The 22,465-nt window shown below is 33.0% G+C and overlaps 1 protein-coding gene and 1 long non-coding RNA gene across 5 annotated transcripts in view; one reads left to right on the forward strand and one right to left on the reverse strand.

The window, feature by feature from the left end:
* LOC105337753 (uncharacterized) overlaps positions 1-16,134 on the forward strand; it is a 32,477-nt gene extending 16,343 nt beyond the window's left edge. For all 3 annotated transcript variants that reach the window (XM_011442625.4, XM_020071224.3, XM_034445254.2), the window contains 5 exons: positions 8,787-8,928; positions 9,398-9,582; positions 9,869-10,164; positions 10,886-10,943; positions 11,858-16,134. In XM_011442625.4, coding sequence (XP_011440927.3) covers positions 9,411-9,582; positions 9,869-10,164; positions 10,886-10,943; positions 11,858-13,341 — 2,010 coding nt within the window. In that variant the 5' untranslated portion in view covers positions 8,787-8,928; positions 9,398-9,410 and the 3' untranslated portion in view covers positions 13,342-16,134. The remainder of the gene's footprint in view (positions 1-8,786; positions 8,929-9,397; positions 9,583-9,868; positions 10,165-10,885; positions 10,944-11,857) is intronic.
* Positions 1,349-4,949, reverse strand: LOC136273031 (uncharacterized). Of its 2 annotated transcripts, none has more exons than XR_010711157.1 (3): positions 4,271-4,949; positions 2,344-2,460; positions 1,349-2,200 (listed from the first exon to the last, which is right to left on the reverse strand). It is a non-coding gene; the product is annotated as an uncharacterized lncRNA (long non-coding RNA). The 2 variants fall into 2 exon arrangements; XR_010711158.1 differs by having other exon boundaries at positions 4,267-4,949.
* Positions 16,135-22,465: the final 6,331 nt, after the last annotated feature.

A 22,465-nucleotide genomic window follows, 5' to 3' on the forward strand; every position in this document is an offset into this window, starting at 1 on the left:
TAACACGATTTTTTAAAGACACTTGAAATTGAGAAGAAATAAAAAATACGCTAAACATTTCGGAACTGACCATAAAAAAGGTAAGCCTATGAAAACGTATCCATCCCTATCCGTGCGAAGGCACATGCCACTGAATATACGACTTGTAATCCACTTTGATGACAGGGGCATATTGTGTTGAGGTCTAAATTCAAAGTATATTTACCTCCTTGCAATAATATTTGACCAAAACATTCAAGATAATACTTATATTAAATAATATTCATCGAAGAACACCAAGCGTCTGCTTGCTTGCGAGACGCCATTTTTTCCGCTACCGGAAGCGGATCAAAGATTTTCCCCCGCGCACCTGCTGTGATATAACAAGGAGTTTTGCATGTGAACCTCACCTATATTTGTTTTTTTTACTTGACAGCACTAAAATTAACCAACTAAATAAAACATTTAACATGTTCAATGTATTTCTAATCTTTTTGATTTTTATTAATTATTATCATGGTGAAAAAAAATTAGTATGGAAAGGAATTTTTTTTTTTACAAATAGAAAAATAAATATTTTCTTTTTTAGGATAGATGAATATTTGTGCAATCACCAAAAACATTTTTTTTAAAGTTTTAATTGTTGAAATTTGTTTTAAAAAATTGTATAAAATAAAATTATAATTGCTTTCATGTCATAAATTAACCAATATTTTAATTACTCTCTAAAAAACGACCTTCGTGTAACTGCATATATCTATGGAACAAGAAAATAAGATTTTTAATTTTTGTTAAAGTTCATATTGACTTATCAAGGCCATGGCATAGGTATAATAGTTCCTTACTAAGTGATAGAAAATTCTTTTCATTTATCTTTTTTTTAATCCAACTGTGAACCTATTGAAAAAAGCCAAGTCATGACCAATGCCATATAAAATATCAGTACCTACTACCTAGACTGAAGATATTTTTATAAATAACCATAGCATATATTCACTTACAAATCCAGTTGATTACAGATCAAATTTCTATCTGACATTCAGGCAACTTTTGAGGAAAAAAAAAATCATTTAATACCTAGTTTACCCAAACTGTGTCAAATTTGTAAATGTTATATAAAACAAAGCATTTCAATAAGTAATCTAATTCTTATAAAATTTCCAAAATCATACACTTGCATTTAAAGCAATATGGGCTGTATTTTTTAGAAATTTATTTTGCTGCAAAAACCTGCTAGTATGATAAGTCTGCCTGTAACTTAAACTCTTATGATAAAATTGAAAAAAATCATTAATTTTTGTCAGGAGAAAGATTTCCCTAATAAGGAACATATATATAGCAGATCAATTTTTCGTACAGGATGACAATAATTTAATTTTGCTCCAATTAAGGCTTCTTAATGGCTTTTCCCACAAAAACAGAGCTAACAGAAATTTTAAGACCATGATATTTTTTGTCATTTTAGTTCAAAATAACATTTTCTTGAAAAAAAATTTTCAACATGAAAATTGCAGCTCATATTGCTTTAAATTGCCAACATCTATCATGGCAAATATATATAAACAAGTTTACCTACATTCCAAATGAAAATACTTTTCCAAATGGAAGTTACAAAAATGTCCAACTAAATTTGATATTGACCATAACAGTTTAACTTTGAAAAAAAATAAAACTTGCACACAGGTAATTTGCAAATGGCAACATAAATCTACTCAATTGACAAATACATGGAAAAAATATAAATTACAATTCAAATATTTACGAATCCACTTTCAACATTTACAACATTCTGCTATTCTCTACAAAAATATTTTTTGGAATAATGAAAGAAGTAACTGAAAATTTGAAGTATTTACCATCTATCTGCTTAAAAATTCTTTTATAATTGTTACATGTAATTCCTTTTTAAAATTTACAACAGATGTACAATGTACAGTATTTTTTTTAGAATCAACCTTATCATATCAATGTACAGTCATCTGTATTATCTAAGTACAAATTACAAATGTATTTACAATTTTTTCAATAAATTTATAAACAGCTGTTATTATTTATCATAGGCATCCATGAGAGCCATCTTACTCTTAATTTGGATAAATTCCTGCTTTTTTAAATTTAAAAAAAGAATTTCTGTTTTCTTGCCAATATGTCTTGGGTAACCCAGGAGAAACTTGGTCATCTGATAATGAATGTAGAGTGGGGAAATGTTCTTGAAATTTACCTGAAACACATAACATAGCATGCTTGTAAATATTCCACACTCAAAAACATATACAGGTACTTTTGACCAAAGTTGATTTTCTGTCATGAAAGTCTAAATAAAATTAATCATTTTTAGTTGATGGAACAAATCATTTTACTTACATGCATTCCCTTTTCACTTCTCTATATAGGCTTTGCATCTTTGTTAACTTATGGTAATAACTTTGGCAATTGGCAAACAAATTCCATACCACATCTCTGAGGTGATCGAAGTACTAGCTAAAAGTAGGCAAAAACATGCATATATTTCGCTACACTCAACTGACACAAGACACCATTATAGTAAAACATTGTTTTTTCAACACAGATAATCTAAAGTTTTAAATTTAATACATTTTCTCATAAAGTAAACCAATCTGACAATCAGAAGGACAGACCTTCTAGTAAAAAATAAGTATATTTCTTCAAGATATGAAATTTAAGCATGCATTTGACTTCAAAATGATGGAAAAAGTGTTCAATTTTAGGGAAAAATCAACTTTTTAAAAATGTATTGCTTTTCATAAAAACAAAAGCCCCTGCTATATTTGATCTCGGGACCTGTGGTTTAGGATTTTTTGATTCATCTTATATGAGCTTTTGACTTAGCTTTACATAAACATCCATCTGTGATGATTTTTTTTTTTAGCTTTTATTGCATGTTACTTGCACACTACGCCTAAAAAAAAAAAGTTGTGTGTTTAGGGTAACCCGACCTAACCTACAAAAAAGCCTTGATCCTACCATTTTTAGACGTCTGATTTTATCTGATTGTGAATTTAATGTTATTTCTATTGAAAAAAAACTGTTTTTCAACACGACACAAATAAACATTCTTAGAATTCATGCAGAAAAAAAATATGATGAAATAAAAAAAAACTCTACCTTCCTATCCTACTTTTTTCATCAGTGTTACCCTAAACACACAAATTTTTTTTATAGGCCCTAAAAGAAATGGAACTTATGAGACCATGTTTTATTTCAAAATCTTTTGAACAGGAACAGATTGATAATTTGCATTAAATTGAAAAGTTTTCCCATTTTCAAACACTCAAAAACATATATGGATCAAATATTTTCTCATTTTTAAATTCATGGACTACAGACTGATGCCAGTGTTTGCCCCACATGGAATAATATAGCTTTATAATAGGTATACTCTGTCCTGAGTTTTTGCTTTCACCAATTTTTGCTTGATATTTCAATAATAGTAAACACTTTTGAGCTCAAACTGCGTTCATCCACTAATATTAAAAATGTCCAGATTATCTGTTTTGAAACGCACCCTCTACCGCTTCAGGTTTCAATACACATCGAAAAATTGAAAGTCTACGAAGATTTTGCATTGCATCAGCCATTAATAAGAATAAAAAATTGCACAATGTATTCCGAGTGTATTCCGAATGGAGAAAAGATGTAAACATTTCCCATTATAAATCTCCGTAATAAACTTGTTTTTGTTCCTGTGAAATTTTATGATTAAAAAGGGATAATTGTTCAATGAAGATATCTTTGATATATTCCCTTTCCAATTGTTTTTCTTTCACAGGTATGTGTATTTTTATAAAAAATCATCAAAAATTGATTTAAGCAATAACTTGGGACAGACTATAAAACATAATTAACTATATGGCATTACGGCATGCTAGATTTCTTTTCTCGGTCATGTTCAATATAACTTTTGGCACAATTTTTCCAGGGTATTGATTCTCTAAAAGAATTCATACCCAATATGACTTCTAATTGTTCTATTAAAGGATACTTAACACTTATTCCAAGTACATGCATGCATGGGTTCTCCTGATTCAGGGTACTAGTTCTTCTCAATGTAGGATTGGTAGCATAATAAAGTGATTTACATCTAAACCAATGTTTAACTTTGCATCCGTCTTCTCCAGGAAAATTATAAATGCATTTTAGTATTTCTATTGCTCTGTGTTACTCGTGTATATGGGGGGTGGGGGGATTGCACATTATCAAAAATATCAATTCCAATGAAATATCTGTTTATCAAAGTATCCAAGTGATATTGACTAATCTACCCACCTACCATTACTGCTAAAGTCAATGTATTAGTTGACACCACATTGTATTCCGCCTGTCATGTCCATGTCCCAGCAAAGTGCCCCCATGCAACAATCAGTAGGGCGGAAAAAACTTTAACAGCTGGATTTCGCGTGAAAATTGTGTCTGTTGGTATACCAGTGTTTGCCAGAACCTTGCAAATGGTTCGACATTCATTGTCATACCGGGACGGCGCATGCAGCGATCCATATGTCGCAAGTCCTGTAAAGCACATGTTCTCCTGTTTGTTGTTATTTTCTGCGCATGCGGTCGCAGAGACATTGAAAAAATATATTACGTAAAATTCTTTAAAACTGCATTTATGAAATAAATTCTTATTTTAAAATCTTTCAATTGTCTGACATTGTGAGATCCTTTAAAATTTTTTGCTTATTTGCCGCTAATTATTGAATAATGACGAAAAGATATAAGCGGCAATAATGGGTACTCGACTTCCTGTTTATCGAAGGTCATGGACAGGGTTTATTTTTAGTCAAAAGTAAGTCGTTTTAGGTAGCTTTGAAATAAAAAACTCCACTCAAGTTATATGAATGAACAATGCAGAAATTTGCATAGAAATTTTCACATGACAGCTTATATTAAGAGAGTGATATATAAAAAATGTGTATCGTTCGGCAATAATGGGTACTCGCACGTTATACCTGTAAAATATGAGAAAATATACTTGTTACGTTAGTATTTCTACTTAAGTAATGTGTAAACACTTAGCATGTAAACCCCGCTGAAATTATATTTATTTTCATGTCGCCAGGGACTGATAAGATGTATCCAATTTTAAGTTCGTAGATATTTCAGGCTTAATTCATGATCCGCCGATCAATTTCAACTCTCAGTGCAAACAGAATATATGACGTCACGAACACGGAAGTGACGCGGAGCGGTAAATCTTCTGTGGCAATGGATGCAGTGCTTGTTGGAACTTGTCATGTAAATAACGTCCGGCTTATAGCTATGATGTTTTATTGTAACTCGGAATTCGGTGAATTTCTTAACTGCCGCGACCGCAGTTTGGATTATGTACGTCTCGATCGTAGCCATCGCGTTTTAGCCAAGCATTGTCGCATACAAAGGCTACTTCACTTCGTTTCATTGTAAGCTTAGATTTGAGGAGTGCAGTGTTGCTTCCAGTCAACATCTACGATGTTATAGTGGCGAATTTACAGCTTGTGGAGATGATTTACGTTTTACAGATCAAATATTAATGTCTAAATTGAAAGGCAGCTGGATTTTACGCGAATGGGGGGGGGGGGGGTTAGCTTTTCACTGAAAAACTAAGGGGGTTAGTTTTTCAGTGAAAAACTAACCCACCCCCCCCCCCCTTTTTCTACCGGAAGATGTTAGGAGATTTGTCGTATAAATCTGATTTTATACAAATGAAAATTTATCAAATAAAGAACAAACAAACAATTACAAAACAAATAAATAGAATAAATTAAAACAAATAAATAAGATAAATACTGGTATATAAATTCAGAGCATAGAAAATCATGTATTTTTCTCCATTACCCCTGCCACTGCTAAAATCACACTATCTCATGGATTTATATTTTTTTTCATGTAACTAAGGCTATTAGGGCCAATTACAATATTCCATCAGGAAAAAGGTGAATTCCGAGGAAAATAATTATTCCGAAATAAAATAATACCTTGTTTATAGTAAAAAGTAATGCAAGTTGATCGATCCTCATATTCTTTAATGGAAAAAGAAAATTACATAAAAATTTATCTTGTATAAATTGGTTTTTGTTTATTATCATATATGGGGATGTTTGTTGACAATTTTTTAATTTGTTTTAATAATTTGATGTATAGACAAAGAAATTTGACTTCGTTTGACATTCATTTCATCTATTTGAGAATACTTACCAAATCTCATAATATTGAACCCATTATCAAAGGCAGCTAGTTCATAGATTTAGATTTGTTATTTACGAAAATAGGTTTGATTTGTGGGATTTTACCCACGCAGTCAATTTTGCGTTACTGAGTATGAAGACATTTGCCGTAGGGTTAAATCATTCTATCTATCAAAACAAGATGATGATATAGCCTTGAAAAATGACATTCTACTAACATGCATGGATAGCTCTGTAGAGTCAACAGGAAATGTATATTACATTTGGATGGAAGTTAGGCTGTCCAAAGTTATTTCTTTGTTTAACGTAACCCATATGTGTGTAGGTTAGGAGAAACAAGGTATTGTCATTTAAAAAAATCAAACTGTTTTCAGTTTTATCTTTTATAGTTTGACTTTACTTTTTGCAACTGAAATACTGCAATCTGTAGTACCGGTAATATGTAATTTTTAGGGCACATTATGGATTATATATTGGATAATCAATGAGGTTGTCTTTATGTTAACCCACAGGAAAGATCATTAAAAAGCTAGTCTACTGGGTATATGTAGCTTGAATACTCACTGTATTTGTATCAATGTATAATTGAATAAAAATAACTTGTTTGCCCTGACTCGTAGGTTGGTTTCATATTTGAAGGTGACGTTAAATGAGAATTTACTTTGTGCAGCCTTTTTTTTTTAATTAAAGGAGCAATGTAGGTATATTAAAATTTAAACAGACAATTTGTCTTAACTTTTTTCAACAAATTAAAACTCTCTCTTTTTTTTTATAGGATTCCCAGAAATTTCTGACCATAGTTGTTTGAAATTCATTAAACTAATTAATCTATTTCTAGCAAAGGGGTTGTTTTGTGTGATAAGGGTTAAAAATGGGTCTTCTTGGCATATCCCATGCAATCTGGCATTGATTTTTGGTCCATCTCTACGCAATCAGTAATCCTGTTTCCTGATATTTTGGGACCCTGTCAGTTCAACTGGTAGCATGTTATTCTCATGATTAATTAAACTTACCAGATAGTAATGCCTTAATTAATGGAATATGAAAGCATGCCTAGACCTGTATAGGTACTGTGAATACTCTATTTGACTGTAATATACAGTAAAACACGGTTATAACGAAGTGCCATGGATGGGTGATTTTGCTTCGTTATAAGCGTAATTCGTTATATCCGTCAAGTTTATAACATGTAATATAGTCACGGGGAATGAAAATCACTTCGCTGTAAGCGTCAATTCATTATAAGCATTTCGCTGTAACCGTGTTTTACTGTACTCAGCCTGGTATATGTAGTTAGCTGCTTTACAAATAACTAGTTGTAGCTAATTATCAATACCGGTAACTATCTAAATGAATATGGACAATATTTAAAAAATTGAAAATGTATGTTACATCTAAGGCTTAATCTTAGGGGTTAGAGTAAAATTTTAGTGTGTGAAAGAATTGAATTACCAGAATCAAGCACAAGCTTAATTACATTTCAAATGCTAATAAGTTGAAGTCCTTAGTATGTACCGGTACAATTATGCATTTTTTGTGTAAATTAATGTCAGGCAACCAAAATTTGTGTGGTTCCACGTTCCCCTCTCTCAACTGATTGAAATAAGATTTTAAAAAGACATTTGATCTTTTGAATTCTTGTATCCTCTCTCTCAAAAATATGAAGTTGATTTCATATCAAAAATTTTTAATACCAATATAACCTTGTTTAGACTAGCTATGCATATCCTGATGAGGAAAAATCTTGATTTCCACTGGGTTGTCGCAGTTCGTGCTCATGTGTATAAAAACCTCAATACCGACACCACAATAGCACGGTTGAACTCCAGCAGGATATGGAAATAAAGTGTACAAATTAATTTTTCTGCTCCCAGCTTGTGGATGGAGATTGATTTTATTATGAGAAACATGTTTAGTGTAATTATTGTAGACTTTTTGTCACAACACACACGGATCCAGAGTGATATCAGATAGAGCTATTGTGAGGGTTTAATAGTTATGTAGCACGCTCAGAGTAATAGCTCCAAAGGCTCTCTCAATTATTCCCATTTATGTCAGTCATTATGACGCATGAACTAGTATCTTTTAATTTTACCTGGAAAATTTTTGTTTGAAATAATTATTCATTGAAACTTGGAAAGAAAACCAATTGTCATGGCTATTTCCATTATTTAAGAGATATCAGATCTGGATGGAAAGGAAAATCCTTCATCTTCCAGTTTCATTAAGAATTTGATGATACATTATTTTTATTAAAGGTTTCACTTTTCATGCATGAAATGTCGAAGTACCCACTCAATCGGTGTACTGGCTATTTAGAGCATGTACTCTACTGATTTATTTCAGATAAATTAGCTTGGGGCAAGGTTAGGGAATTACAAACTGATCCAATTCATCCATATTTGTCCTTCGGGAAATACCGGTACAAATCTTTGTGTTTTCATTGATATCCGATCATTTTTCAAGATGTCACGTGTTGGGACATTGTATAGCACACGCCTACCAGTATGTAATACAATAATTAAGGTGGACCTCAAAATAGTTGAACAAATATAAACAGAAATAGTAATTCTGACTGTCAGAATTAATGTTTTTGTTGAAGTTGTTGTCATGATGTGGTTATAGATATTATATGGAGCTACCAGGGGACTAAGCCAGGCTGCCTGTGAGACAACAAAGCTAACCTGAGCCAAGCGCATGGATAAATGCTGAGATGTATTGTTTGAAAAGAAGGCAACACCTGAAACACAGCTGTAGTTAGATGGAGGCAAGTACCATTGTTGCATTCATATTATATCAATTATCTCTTAATTATCTGTTTCTGTGTGGTACCCATTCTTTTCCAGCTAGCAAAATTAAAAAAAGAAAGAACTCAACAATGTACCAAAATCTTAAGCAAAAACAGTTAAGTGGGAGGGGGGGGGGTTATTAGTTATTAGTGTTAATGTGTAACAAATTTATTGGTACTTTAGCCTAAAGTATTCATTCTCTGTTGATTTTGCAGAATAGTAGATGGAAAAGAGAGATAAATAATGAGAATATCATTGATTTTTATATTTTTTTTTTGGGGGGGGGGGGGGGGGGTAGTGTCAGCATTATGACATTATAATTGTATATTGAATTGAGAATAATGGATAACCCACCATCATGTCACTCGTGGAAGAATCTAGCTTTGAAGATTGTATCATATTTGTATTGTATTGATTATTATGTCAAGTGAAATCGACTTCTTTCAGACTCGTGCTCACCATGCCAGTACGAGATGTCAGAAAACACAGGGACCTTCACTTGGAAAGAAAACATGTTTACAATGTGTACGACCAGATTGCTCCAAAGTTCAGCGAGATTTCACAGAAGGCTTGGCCGAATGTCCGCAGGTTTCTCAAGGACTTGCCCCCTGGTTCTGTAGTTGCTGATATAGGTAGCTGAATCAAAAAATGCAAAAGCAACATGATATAAGAACATGACTTAGAGAATAAAATTCAGGTTTCAATGAGATAATCAGAATATTGTAATAAACATGTCATACCGTATATTATTCCAGGGGTTTCATTATTATTTTTACTAATATGGGTCTAAATTTTTCCTGGATTCAGTGAAATTGACTACCTAGATACATAAATTAGTGGACAATGGTCTTGTTTGAAAGTTCTTTCAAATTGGTACTTTCATTGAATATTGGATGATCACATTGTGAATTTATACAGGGTGTGGTAGTGGTCGATATCTCCACATCAACAGTAAGGTGTCAAAAATCGGAGTGGATATCTGCACACCTTTGGTAGAAGGTGCAAGGAAGAAGGGTCATGAGGTACTGGTGGCCGACAATCTGACTCTCCCCTTCAGAGATGGCGCGTTTGATGCTGTCATCTCCATCGGAGTCATCCATCACTTCTCCAGTCAGAGTCGGAGACTGCAAGCTGTGAAGGAGATGTGTCGATTACTTAGGCCGGGTGGTCAAATCATGATTTATGTATGGGCTTTTGAACAGAAACATCGAAAAGTGAGTGGTTTAATAAAAATCTGAAACTGATTCCTTCAAATGTACATGTACTGTAGCTGTGTATTAATTTTTGACCTTTTATTATTGATTACTGTTCTCTTTTGCACAAGAATGCATGCCTTTGCCAAATTTTGACATGATATGCAATACATTAATGTGCATGAAAAGTGCTGAGAATTTTTATTGGCGGTATGAGAGCTTTCAAAATTTAACCAGATTTCATACAAATTAGTTTTGATTCTTTATACGAACAGTGATTCAAAGGGAGTTAAATCCTATTAAATTTAAGAATTTCAATGAGGAAAAAAATAAGGATAGTGATAAACATTTAATCTCTTCATCTACTGTGGTTTCATTAATATTCAAGGGCATCAATTTTCGAGGATAAAGTGAAAATCACATGTTCAAGGATACATAAATTCGTGGCCAATGATCCTTTCAATACAAATTGATAGTAGAAATTGCACTTCAATGAACATTTAATTTCATGAACATTTAATTTCATGGATAAACTTAAAAACAAAATCCACGAAAATTGGTATTCAACGAATATTGATGAAACCACAGTATCATTGATCAACAAAAAATTATGTTTTATGTATCGTAATATTTATGATGTATTTCTAATTTGCACTGGAATTCTGTGTACCGGTACATAAGAAAGATACATTCCAATATTTAATATAATGATATTTTATGAACTGAATGTTTTGTTTTGCAGTTTAAAGCTCAAGATGTCTTGATTCCTTGGCATGGTAATCAAAGCAACAAAAGATCAGGTGAGGATCAAATTATTTTTAAAAGATAAAACTAAACATTAAATTTTCCATATGCTGAAAGTTGGCTCCTGTAAAAGCAGACAGGGTACATCTACAGTACAGGGGCTATGCAGAAATACAAAAGTTTCACTTCAAGTACAGCAGACAGCACCTTTGCACTGTAAATCTGCAGAGCTCTGTGGGAATGCAGCTCTTTTGCTTCAGTTAAGGTATTCAATGTATAATGAAGGGATATTGAACAATTTTGAATCATTTTAAACTAGTTAAATATGTATTGCTTGATAACTATGAAAGTGAAATGAACTAAATTCACATGACAGACAACATATAAGGAACCGGTCATTTCGCACTTTAATTTTTTTAAAGAGTTATCTCCCCTTGATGAAAAAAAGAAAATTTTAATTTCGTCATAATATCTGCGGTAAATGATTCATTTTATTTCATATTTAAATAAAGAGAAAGATTATGCATGTATTAACAAAAAGAGTTTTACGAATTTTAAGTTATTTTTTTAAAATATCTTAATAAACCATACATTGCCTATAGACTTCAATGCAAAATTCAAGGTGTAATTGGTTGGACCATAATCAAAATTTTGAAAATTCCTTTGGTGGAGTATTTTCATTTGATAACACCTTCAAAATGATAACAGGATTAAGAATATCGGACCATTCATTTATAAGGTACAAAATGTGGTCGTTATACATCAAATACTTTAAAGCAGCCCTTCCACAGTAGCTACGCAGTCAAAGATTGGGTCACTGCTTGCTTTTTAATGAAAACCCAAGCCTTTCACTCTCAAAACTTACATCATTGGACAGGGACATTCATTATCCTTTTATCTTGATTCTGAAAAAATTCATAATCAACAGGTGTTTGTTTCTCTGCTTAATTTTCAATTTTTTTGTCTACAGGCTCCTTAGATTTGTCCAGCAATGCCAGTTCAGACAGCGAGTCATCAATAGACACAGAGGACTCCAGAAAGTCAATCCAAAACTTAAATCGCACACTCTCAGACCCAGGCACTGAGCACGACGAGACACAGCTACAGGCGTATCTGAGAACTGTCACCCAGGGGTCTCAGTTTACTCAGAAACACAGGTGTAACACCCTCCCTAGCTCACTGGAGGGACTTTCTGGAGAGGAGTCTCATGACGAAACGATGCCCAGTGTTTTGGCTGCAGAGTGTAGAAAATTTGAAGCGTCACTGAAAGCTATGTCCTCCAGTATGTTCTACCTCAGTGAAAATGAGCAGAGACAAGCATCTGAATACAGACAGGACTATATTGATAGGGTGGAGGATTCATCCTTTCATAACACACGCATTAGTCATCATATGGCAGCTAAGATTCCAGTGTTGGATGATTCTCTCCCACCTTTAAGAAACCAAAGTACAGCTCAAGTCTCAGCATCAACAGCAAGAGAAGAAAGTTTACTAAAAAAGCATTCCAGAGATGTTGAAACCAATGGCTTCCAAAGTGATGAGTGCAGTAAACAAGGAAATGCAAGAATTAACAAAGCAAAGGATTTGTGTTCTTCACACGAATTTTCTGCAAATCTTCAGGATTACAATGCAAGCAAATCAAACTTCATATGTGACCTTTGCCCAGAGCATAAGCCAAGCCTTGGCCAGTATTTTTGTTTGAATAGTGACTTGGATAACAAATCATATGCTTTAATGGAAGACAGTGTGAAAGAAAAGAAAAATAAGTTGACATTATTTGCCTCAATCAAAGAGAGTTTTCTTAACTTCTTTGAAGGGAAGTCATCGAAAATGAAGAAGCCAAAATTGGAGATGCCATTGTGTGAAAGTGAAGATGTTGATGTGAGTGATTTTGCTGTGAGGGAGTTTCCAATGAGCAGTTGTCCAAACTATAGAAAGGAGATTACTTCAGAGGATTCAGAAGAAGTCTTTTTGAGCAATGAATCCCCAGACACAGGGGTAATTTGCATGAAAGATAAAGCCAGTGATTTTCATGGTCATCAAACATCCACCAAACTTTCAAGACCTAATGGTGCACAACTTAAGCATTCCATGTCTGACATATCACCTTCAAAACTGCAGTCTCTAAAACGTTTTGATCACATGTCTACAGATAGTCTTAAAACAAGAACTCAGGTTATTGGCATGTCTCGCCAACATTCTCACAGCTTGCCAACGGTGAACCTTACAGAGCCAGTTCAAGTCTCTTATCCCCCCGCTTCTGTGCCTTCCTCGCCTGCAATCAGAAACGAATTTTTTAAGAATTCTACAGAACTTAGCAGATTTTATCATGTATTTAAAGATGGGGAGTTGTCAAAACTTATTTCAAAGCAGGTTCCTAATGTTAGAATTGTAAGTTCTACCTATGATCATGCCAACTGGTGCATTGTTGCAGAAAAATGCCTGACATCTTGAGTGAGAGAAGAATTTATCCCATTTTTATTTCTTACAATGTTATGTTGGTATTGTTTGTCACAAAATACCATTTATATATTTTAATAGAATATTTATGTGAATAGTTGCAAAGCCTGTGAATATTTTTAGTCATTCATGTCTTTCATTGCAGCTGGTGCATTTTATCCATCATTGAAAACATCTTCTGCACAGCCTTGTTGAAGCAGAGCTACTTAACAAAATAAACTATAGGTTTTCAATGGGTTTTTAGCCTTAAAGGATCTCAGAATTAAAGAATGTTAGTTATTTTATATCTTTATTTTTACACCTTGTTAGATCCTAAATATGAGTATTAAAGCTAAGCCAAATTTTATTATTAGGTGCTCGATGAGATGTTCTTGTACTGCCATAAAACTGATATTGTACGCATAGTTATCATTTCCATGCTGAGCAAAAAAGTGAAAGGAAGAATACATGTGCGAGAGGTGAAATGCTTTATAGAGTCTGCACCAGTTTACTTTGATGTACTTTGATTTACAAAGTAAACAAATATTGTAATGTACTGTAAATGTGGTGACTGTTTTTGTTGTGTGGTATATAATCAAATCGTTTTACACTGTGTGCAGCATTTATCATACTAGAAATCCATCATAACAAAGAAGAATGACAGCAGGGAAATTTTGGTTGGAATACTCAGTAATTACTTAAATACTTAAAGTCATATCTGCACGGATATTTATCCCTATGATATCTGTATGATCACTCTAATTTCTGTAGATTTGATAGCAATTGGTAATTAGCAATGCATTTATTTTTCCTAAGTTATCCCCCTTCACCACCTTGGTGCAGATCCAATTTTATACACATTCCAAATTTTAAACTGGATTTTTTTTATTGAAGCCTGATTTTGATGATGACTTCCCTGTATCAGCTAAGTTATTGATTACGCAGCTATGTGCCACACAACGTGTCCATCAATGGGAACAACTCTTGCTTTGCATGCCTACTTATTTTTACATTAATTTATGATATTAATTGTCTCTGTAAAAATTGGGTTTTTTATTTGTTGTAAAGCTACACAGTAAGAGATCAGGATTCATATGTGTAAAAGAGATGATAATACAGTCTGTATTCTCTAGGCCAAGCCAGCCAAAACAACATAGCTCTAAAACTTTGATATAATAGTACAGTTAGACTTCGATATCTTGAACACTGATATCTTGAATACAATGGATATGTCGAAGTGATATATCCCAATCACTTATTTTTTAAGTATTTTACCCTTGATATCTCGAATACTCGGATGTCTCTAAATTTTAAACAGTACCATCTAGATCGAGATAACAAAGTTTGACTTTAGTTGTACATATTGCCTTCAGTTGTCTTTTTGTGCCTTCGCAATGAAGAACTTTTATTTGAGCTTAGAGTGGCAAAACACAGTTCGTGATATTTCCGTATGCCAACATTATGCACTGAACTCAATCAAAACAGTTGGAGAAGATATAACATTGAACTTCCTTATCTTGAATATTTCCCAAATACCCGGACTATGTTGAATTGAATTTATTTAGAATTCACAATGTTTCTTAATACATTACAATACATTAGGTTTTGCTTGGCTCTGTTAAGTTTGAGATAACAAGGTTTAACAATGCATGTATGATATTATAGGATCGAAACTTGATAAAACATGTACCAATTTCCTGTTACCCAACATTGCGGGAAAATTGATTTTCATGTTTTTAATGTACTAGTTATAGGTACATGTAAGGTACAAGTGTACTGGTACATGATAATTTGAAAAACAATCCTACATGTAATATATTCATGGTTGTTTAGGAGCAGAGCTTGCTTTTCATGCTTTTTGGAATCAAAAACCTCTTGACATTGATTTTATAACAAAATTTGCTCATCAACATATCTGGGTTTTTTGTTTTGTCAAATGTTTGTGTTGAAGTAATTGGGATTGAGTTATTTTTATGTAGTTTAATTTTCATTGTTATATTTTTAACCACCAAAAAATGTTGGTTTTTTTTTTCTCACAATCAACAAATCACAGATTTGTAGAACATTCCTTGGGCAAAGATTTACTGTATATAATTCCCATGACAAGTATTTAACTGCTTTTAGGGTGGAATAACACACCTGGAAAAAGTCCCTCAAATTAACAGGAAATTTTTTGATAATGAAAGATAAAATTATAAATAAACTGTACAAATGTCAAATAAGAGAAAAATTTGCAGTTTGGGGATAAAAATTAATATCTGAAATAATTATCCAGTAAGTAACAACTAAAGCTCCTGCGGGATTCGAACTCGGGATGTACGGATCACATGTCCGATTCTTTATCCACTCGGCTATGGAGTAAGTTATATGCTTTAGTCCACAAAATCCTTTAAATAAAACGAAATGTCGTTACGATCAGCGGTCAGCCATTTTGTGATGATGTGTTATTCCACCTAAATATCTGTATCATATGATTCCAAAAGTTAAAACAACTCACTCAGAGGATGAGATTAATGTTAAAATTAACATATCAGTTTGTTTATGGCATTTTCTACATGTGCAATATATTTAAAGGATCTTTTATATATTTCTAGTCTTAAGAGTAATTTTTCAGTCAAGTTTTGAGATGACTGATGTTGGTTTTGACAAGTCTTTCAAAGAGATAATCTTGCTAAAATCAGTGGAACTTATATGAACAAATAACACGGATGCGTTAGTAGCGATGTGGCAAAGTTTTAACATTTTAATCTTGTCATGAGCCAATGTTTGTTATGTGACAAATAAAATAAATCTCCAAAACACTCTCAACTGTCTCTGTTTTATTTCATCTGAGCCAAAGATATTAATCATCTCCAGTGGAAGCAATGGGTCAATTTTAACCAACTTCATAAATTTTAGATCTGTATGAGAATTCAATATTTATCATTAACTAATAGAGACTTGATATAATTCTAATTTGATCAACTATTTTATTCAAATGTCCCTGGAACCCTACATTACATACAGAGCAAGCTTGCTACAATGTTCATTATACAAAATATATAATAATTATATATATATAGGAATCACCTTGTCTGTCCGTCAGTCTGTCCGTCTGTCTGTGCAATCGTGTCCGGTCCATATCTTTCTTATGGAGAAACATTGGAAGTTCTTACTGCACACAAAGATTGCTTATGACCTAAGGGTGTGTCATGACCTTGACCCAAGGTCATTTGGGCAAGGTCAAGGTCACTGGCAAAAATAATACAAAATTCGTGTCCGGTCCATATCTTTCTTATGGAGAAACATTGGAAGTTCTTTCTTCACACAAAGATTGCTTATGACCTAAGGGTGTGTCATGACCTTGACCCAAGGTCATTAGGTCAAGGTCACTGGCAGAAAAAGTGCAAAATTTGTGCCCGGCCCATATCTTTCTTATGGAGAAACATTGGAAGTTTTTAATTCACACAAAGATTGCTTATGACCTAAGGGTGTGTCATGACCTTGATCCAAGGTCATTTGGGCAAGGTCAAGGTCGTTGGGGAAAATAGTGCAAAATTTGTGTCCGGTCATTATCTTTCTTATGGAGAAGCAATGAATGTTCTAACTTCACACAAATATTGCTTAGGACCAAAGGGTGTGTCATGACCTTGACCCAAGGTCATTTGGGCAAGGTCAAGGTCACTGGCAGAAAAAGTGCAAAATTCGTGTCCGGTCATTATCTTTCTTATGGAGAAGCATTGAATGTTCTTACTTCACACAAATATTGCTTATGACCAACAGTCTTAAAAAAATAGAGCAGTTGTTATTTAAAGAAAATAGACGGTGAAATAGATTCATCCAATATTTTCTATAATTGGAAAAATACAAGCATTTGATTTTTATCTTAGCGGGGGGTATCAATTGTGAGCTTGCTCACAGTACCTCTAGTTTGAACAAGAAAGATAACTCGCACTGGTTCCTTGATGAAATTGTGCAGGTTTTCTATCAAACTTTTTTGCAAGGTCAAATCTGATTAAAAATCAGCTGTTCTAATACCCGTGTGTAATCAGATTGTTGCAAGGTATGCTATATTGTATTTCATTTAAGCTTATCGTAAATTGTCAAAATGTAAATGAAATTTTAATGTTTTTACAGATGAATATTGCATTTTTAGAGTTTACCGCTTTCCCTAATCTAGTAAAAAGATTTTTGACTAACGCATTAAATTTGTCTATCATCAAGTTAAAACATTGACATCGTGTAAAACACCAATGACGTAACTATTATTAGTACTTTTACTAGCAAGAGATTTCTATATAAATTTGAGTAATATACAAGTAAATGTACTTGGTAATAAAAAAGCATACCAAACTGAACATCAGTTATAGTTCACAGCACCTCTGAATTGCTCACTTCACAATAATAACAATTATAAAATACAAGTAATTTACTGTAAACGTATTATATATGGCGTGTACGATATTTGGCGGGTTTTCGATCAAGTTGGCGTTGATTTGAATTAGCGTATCCCTGAATGTGACTATTCTTATACATATATACATGGTACTAGGCGATGTACTTGACTTAGTGAAAGCCGCACTCCGCCAAAAGCGCTAAATATAAAACAAAACCAAATGTATTACGTTTACAGTATCTTTAAGGTATCTCCACTTGTCACGTTTTTTTTATTGTTCATTGCGCACGTGATCATGATTAATGTGTTTGGTTGTATTTGTTTAATCAACACAGAAAGATTATTACATCATTTTTACACAACATTCTTTAAGAGAATCCATCTAAAATCAATAACCAGATGTTAAACTTTACGGGGAACTTTTTTGTGTGTGAAAGGCTGCTTTAGACGAAAAAGATAAAATTCATGCAATTTTATATCAACTTTTCATAATATTAAATTTGTTTTTTATCAAGCAAACTTTGAACATATTCTGAAGGCAATATTTAACATGTAGAAATCAAATCTAAATATTTTATTAGTCTTTATGCATAAACCATGCATATACATTGAATCATTTTAAAGGCCAATCCTTTCGAAAATTTTACCTTTAATTACCCTTCTACTAGTTTCTATAAGTTTTTGACATCACTGACTCCCCATGTTTTATTATGTCAATATAATATTCAAGGCATTTATCCAGACAAATTGCCTTGATTTAATAAAAGAATCTCGGCACTCAAAAATCTTTTATGTCAAATCAAGTTGTCACTTTTTTATACTAAGTTCAAAAGGTCACGAAAAAAAAAAATTACGCAGCACTATTTACAGAATGTTTTCTTAATCTTTCTATTTAATCTGTTCATTGTGTATAATTAAAATAAATAATTGACTTAGTAATTCCGCTTAATTATAAATACAATGTATGTGGACTAAAATTGCAGTGTAAGTGCAAAAAGGTCAAATTAAATGCGCCATAACTCAGAGTGATGAACACTGCCCCTTTTTTCCTAGTATTTTTAAAGTTTTTTTTTTTTGTTAAATGTTTTAATGATATAGTTCTAGATAAATTCTTGATACAAAAACATTGAAGAGTGAGATACTTAAACTTTGAGAATATATATGGTATCGATTATAACTAGGTAAAGTATGTACAAATATTCCCGGTACATGAAACGGGGAGGTGTTATTAAATATTGAATTTATTGACATAATTTATATAGCTCCCATTTAGTGTGCATTAACTGGACAAATCATGAATTATTAATCTAGGCCCACTAACAATGCCTTTAGTGTTTATTGACCTTGATTCTGAATGGATTTGATCAAATTTTCTACAAAATATTTTCTCTGTTTCTATAATGAATTGGTGAGCAACGCTCAACTGTGTAATCAAACACAATGAGCGACCCCCCTCTCATTGATGCTCACTCTGAATTATATATAGATGTCGCTTTTATACAGAGGTACAAACACTTGTACAAGTAAATGGTTAATTAAACTATTATTACAGTCCAGAATTTAAATGTTCATTAATAATAGATCCCGGGATTAATATGTAAATTATGAATAGTTAATGAAATACAATTGGATAGATAAAGGGTTTAGAAGGTATTTAAACCACAACTGATAAATTCTGGTAATATTGACAAAAGTGTACCAAGGAGTAGAACAAGAGTCTCGTTTGCAAAGAAAAAGTAAAAATAAAATGAATAAGGAGAATACGAAAGAACAGAAAAAGACATTATTGGAACTGTGTAGCAGTTTCCAGGGGAACTGCACGATGCATGGTATAAGTCACTTCGCAACATTGCGTTCGTGGGTACGTGTTATTTTTGTTTTTATTTAAGCGCAAGTTATGTAAAACTGAAAATACAACTTATTGTTTTTATTTTTGTTTATTGCCAAAATCAATTATACATCTATATAATAACGTGTACAAATAGAGTAGCATTATTATACCCTTTTTTGTGAAACATACTTTACGTCGTCAATCTCGGCGAGATTTCTATCAAAATGAACAAGATATCTTTGTCTGCGGTAAATTAGGGTCCTCCACAAATTTGGAAAATGTTTTGCATACAATCTAAAACTTTTATTTTTCTTAAAGATATAACTCTCTAGCATGTGTTTGATTTGAAAATAAGAGACAAAAATTTCAATTGGGGGAAAATGTAACTTTATTATTTGACCGTTATTCCTGAAAGCAAAAGTCCCTTGAATGTCTGTATGTATGCATTCTTTGTTTTTATCCCCCAGAATGATATGGTTGGCTGCGTTTGGAATCAACACTGGTTATCTTGTATATCTCCTCCATGAAGAATATGTTATATTCAAACAATATCCATCTATGACGTCTGCCTCAGTGAAAAGAGTTTCCTCTATGCAGTTCCCTGCTATTACATTTTGTAATATGAGTCCCTACAACAGGTCAAAAGTTGCGAAAGACCCTAGAGATGTTGAGTATCTCTTGGCAATTTCCCGTCTGAGCTCTTTTGTCGGACCAATCAATTGGTCAGACCCTTATTTCCAAGACAACGACTATTTCAGACCAAGGACAAACAGCGATATCAAGTACGAGTCCTTGAACCCATTTGGGGTTATAAGGGAATTTTGTTTGACAAGGTAGATGTAACTGGTGATGTAGAAGAGAAAGTGACCCGATATGGAATGTGTTACACGTGGAACGCTGATGGATCAGTCACTACTACCTCTACTGGAAACTCCATGAACTTCATTGCTTTTCTGAACGTGAACAACGACCAGAACTACCAAAGCACAGACTGCAGCAAAGGATTAAAAGTAAACAACTTTTACTCATAAACGTTAGCAATCATGAGTTTTATGTCAATAAAATATGCTTCTTAGGTGTCGCTATGTGTACTTCTCAGGCAGATGTGCATGATCCCGGTGAACATCCAGCCATAGAAGAAAATGGATTCCTCGTCCCACCAGGCAGACTGGCGTTGGCAACACTCTCCAAAACAACTGTATGATCACAAAATTTGTATTTGAAAAAGAACGAAGTAGCACTTTTACATACTATATAGTCTGAAGTTTTACCATCAGAAAGATTAAACTATACACCATAAAATGTAATTCTTTCTACAGCATTCGTATCTTGATAAACCGTTCAAAGCTTTTGGTGATGAGTACTGCGTGGATACTGCGTCTTATGATTTCGTTAACCCTGTACATCCAAGTCCATATGTAGTTTAAACGCCTGTAACCAAAAGTGTGGAGCTGATCATACATATCGGCGCTGTGGATGTGTACCACTAGGTTCCATAGGTCAGACATTTTGTGTTTAGGTTACCTTTGTTTCCTAAAAGTGACAGTATCTTATAAAAATTCATTAAGTTTTCTAAAGTATATCAAAAGGCCAAATCATCATTATGAATGAAATAATTTCTCATTGAAAAAAAACTATCGAATCTACTGGCATTTAGTGACACTTTTTATTTTTACAAGGAATTACTCCATTTGTTCCCATTACCAATTCTATCAGTGTTATTTTAACACCAGCTCCATGTCAAGTAAGCTATAAATTTGTCGTGTAATAAATGACAATGAGAGACACCATTGATGATGGCATTTTAAACCACTATTTATTATTTTGCCTACACGAATTACCAATATGTGTTTGAGGAAACTAAGCATGAGCATGTTTTTTTTTACAGACACAACGTTTTCAAGTATTCCCAAACCGTGTTATTGTCCACAACCTTGTCAACAGACAACTTATGACGTCAGAGTCTCTTATGCTCTATTCCCGTCAGACGAAACTGGATCTTTTATGGAAAGTCGATTGGATGTTTCCACAGAATACTAGTATATCAAATGATTCACATTTTTTATTTCATATTTCTTAAAGTTTTCTTATGGTCTTCTATACACTGATTATTCATCCTTGGGAAAGAATGACTCTGTTTTGGTGGCTACTAGTATGTTGTTGTTGTTTTGCTTTTGAATGCAATGTTTATAAAGTACTTCATTATCCACTAGAATAAAAAAAATCAATACAGTTTGGTTACATGCAGGTATGTAATTCAGATACATCTTTTCAAGATCTTGATATGGGTTAAAGACCACTCTCATTAGAAGACAATATCAAAGACCTCCTCTCATTAGAAGGCAATATCAAAGACCTTCTCCCATGGGAAGGCAATATCAAAGACTTCCTCCCATGGGAAGGCAATATCAAAGACCTCCCTCCTCCCATGGGAATGCAATATCAAAGACCTTCTCTCATGGGAAGGCAATATCAAATACCTTCTCTCATGGGAAGGCAATATCAACGACCTTCTCTCATGGGAAGATTCGTTAACTGTAGTTTTTATATGTAAAACTTTATTCAACGATGGTAAACTATAGTTTACGAATGCTGATCTAAGTGTCTTTGTCTTTAATTATACGTTAACAATAAACTTACCTTGCTAATAAATACAGATACACGCCTGTAAACTATAATCATAACATTCGTTGCTTTGGTTAAGAGTTGTAATATACCGTATTGCAGTGCTCTATTGTTACATTGTTGCTGAAATATATAATCATATTACATCTCATTATGACGAATCAATTTAACAAGAGATATAAATTAATAATCAGGTTTTTTTTCTAGGGAAAACTTTATAGAACTACACATCTATTTTGAGCATCTTAAAGTGCATGATGTAAAGCAAGTACCTGTGTATGGATCTGAAAAAGACATCTTGTGTGAGT

This window comes from Magallana gigas, chromosome 2, assembly GCF_963853765.1.
Source record: "Magallana gigas chromosome 2, xbMagGiga1.1, whole genome shotgun sequence".
Classification (NCBI taxonomy): Eukaryota; Metazoa; Mollusca; class Bivalvia; order Ostreida; family Ostreidae; genus Magallana; species Magallana gigas.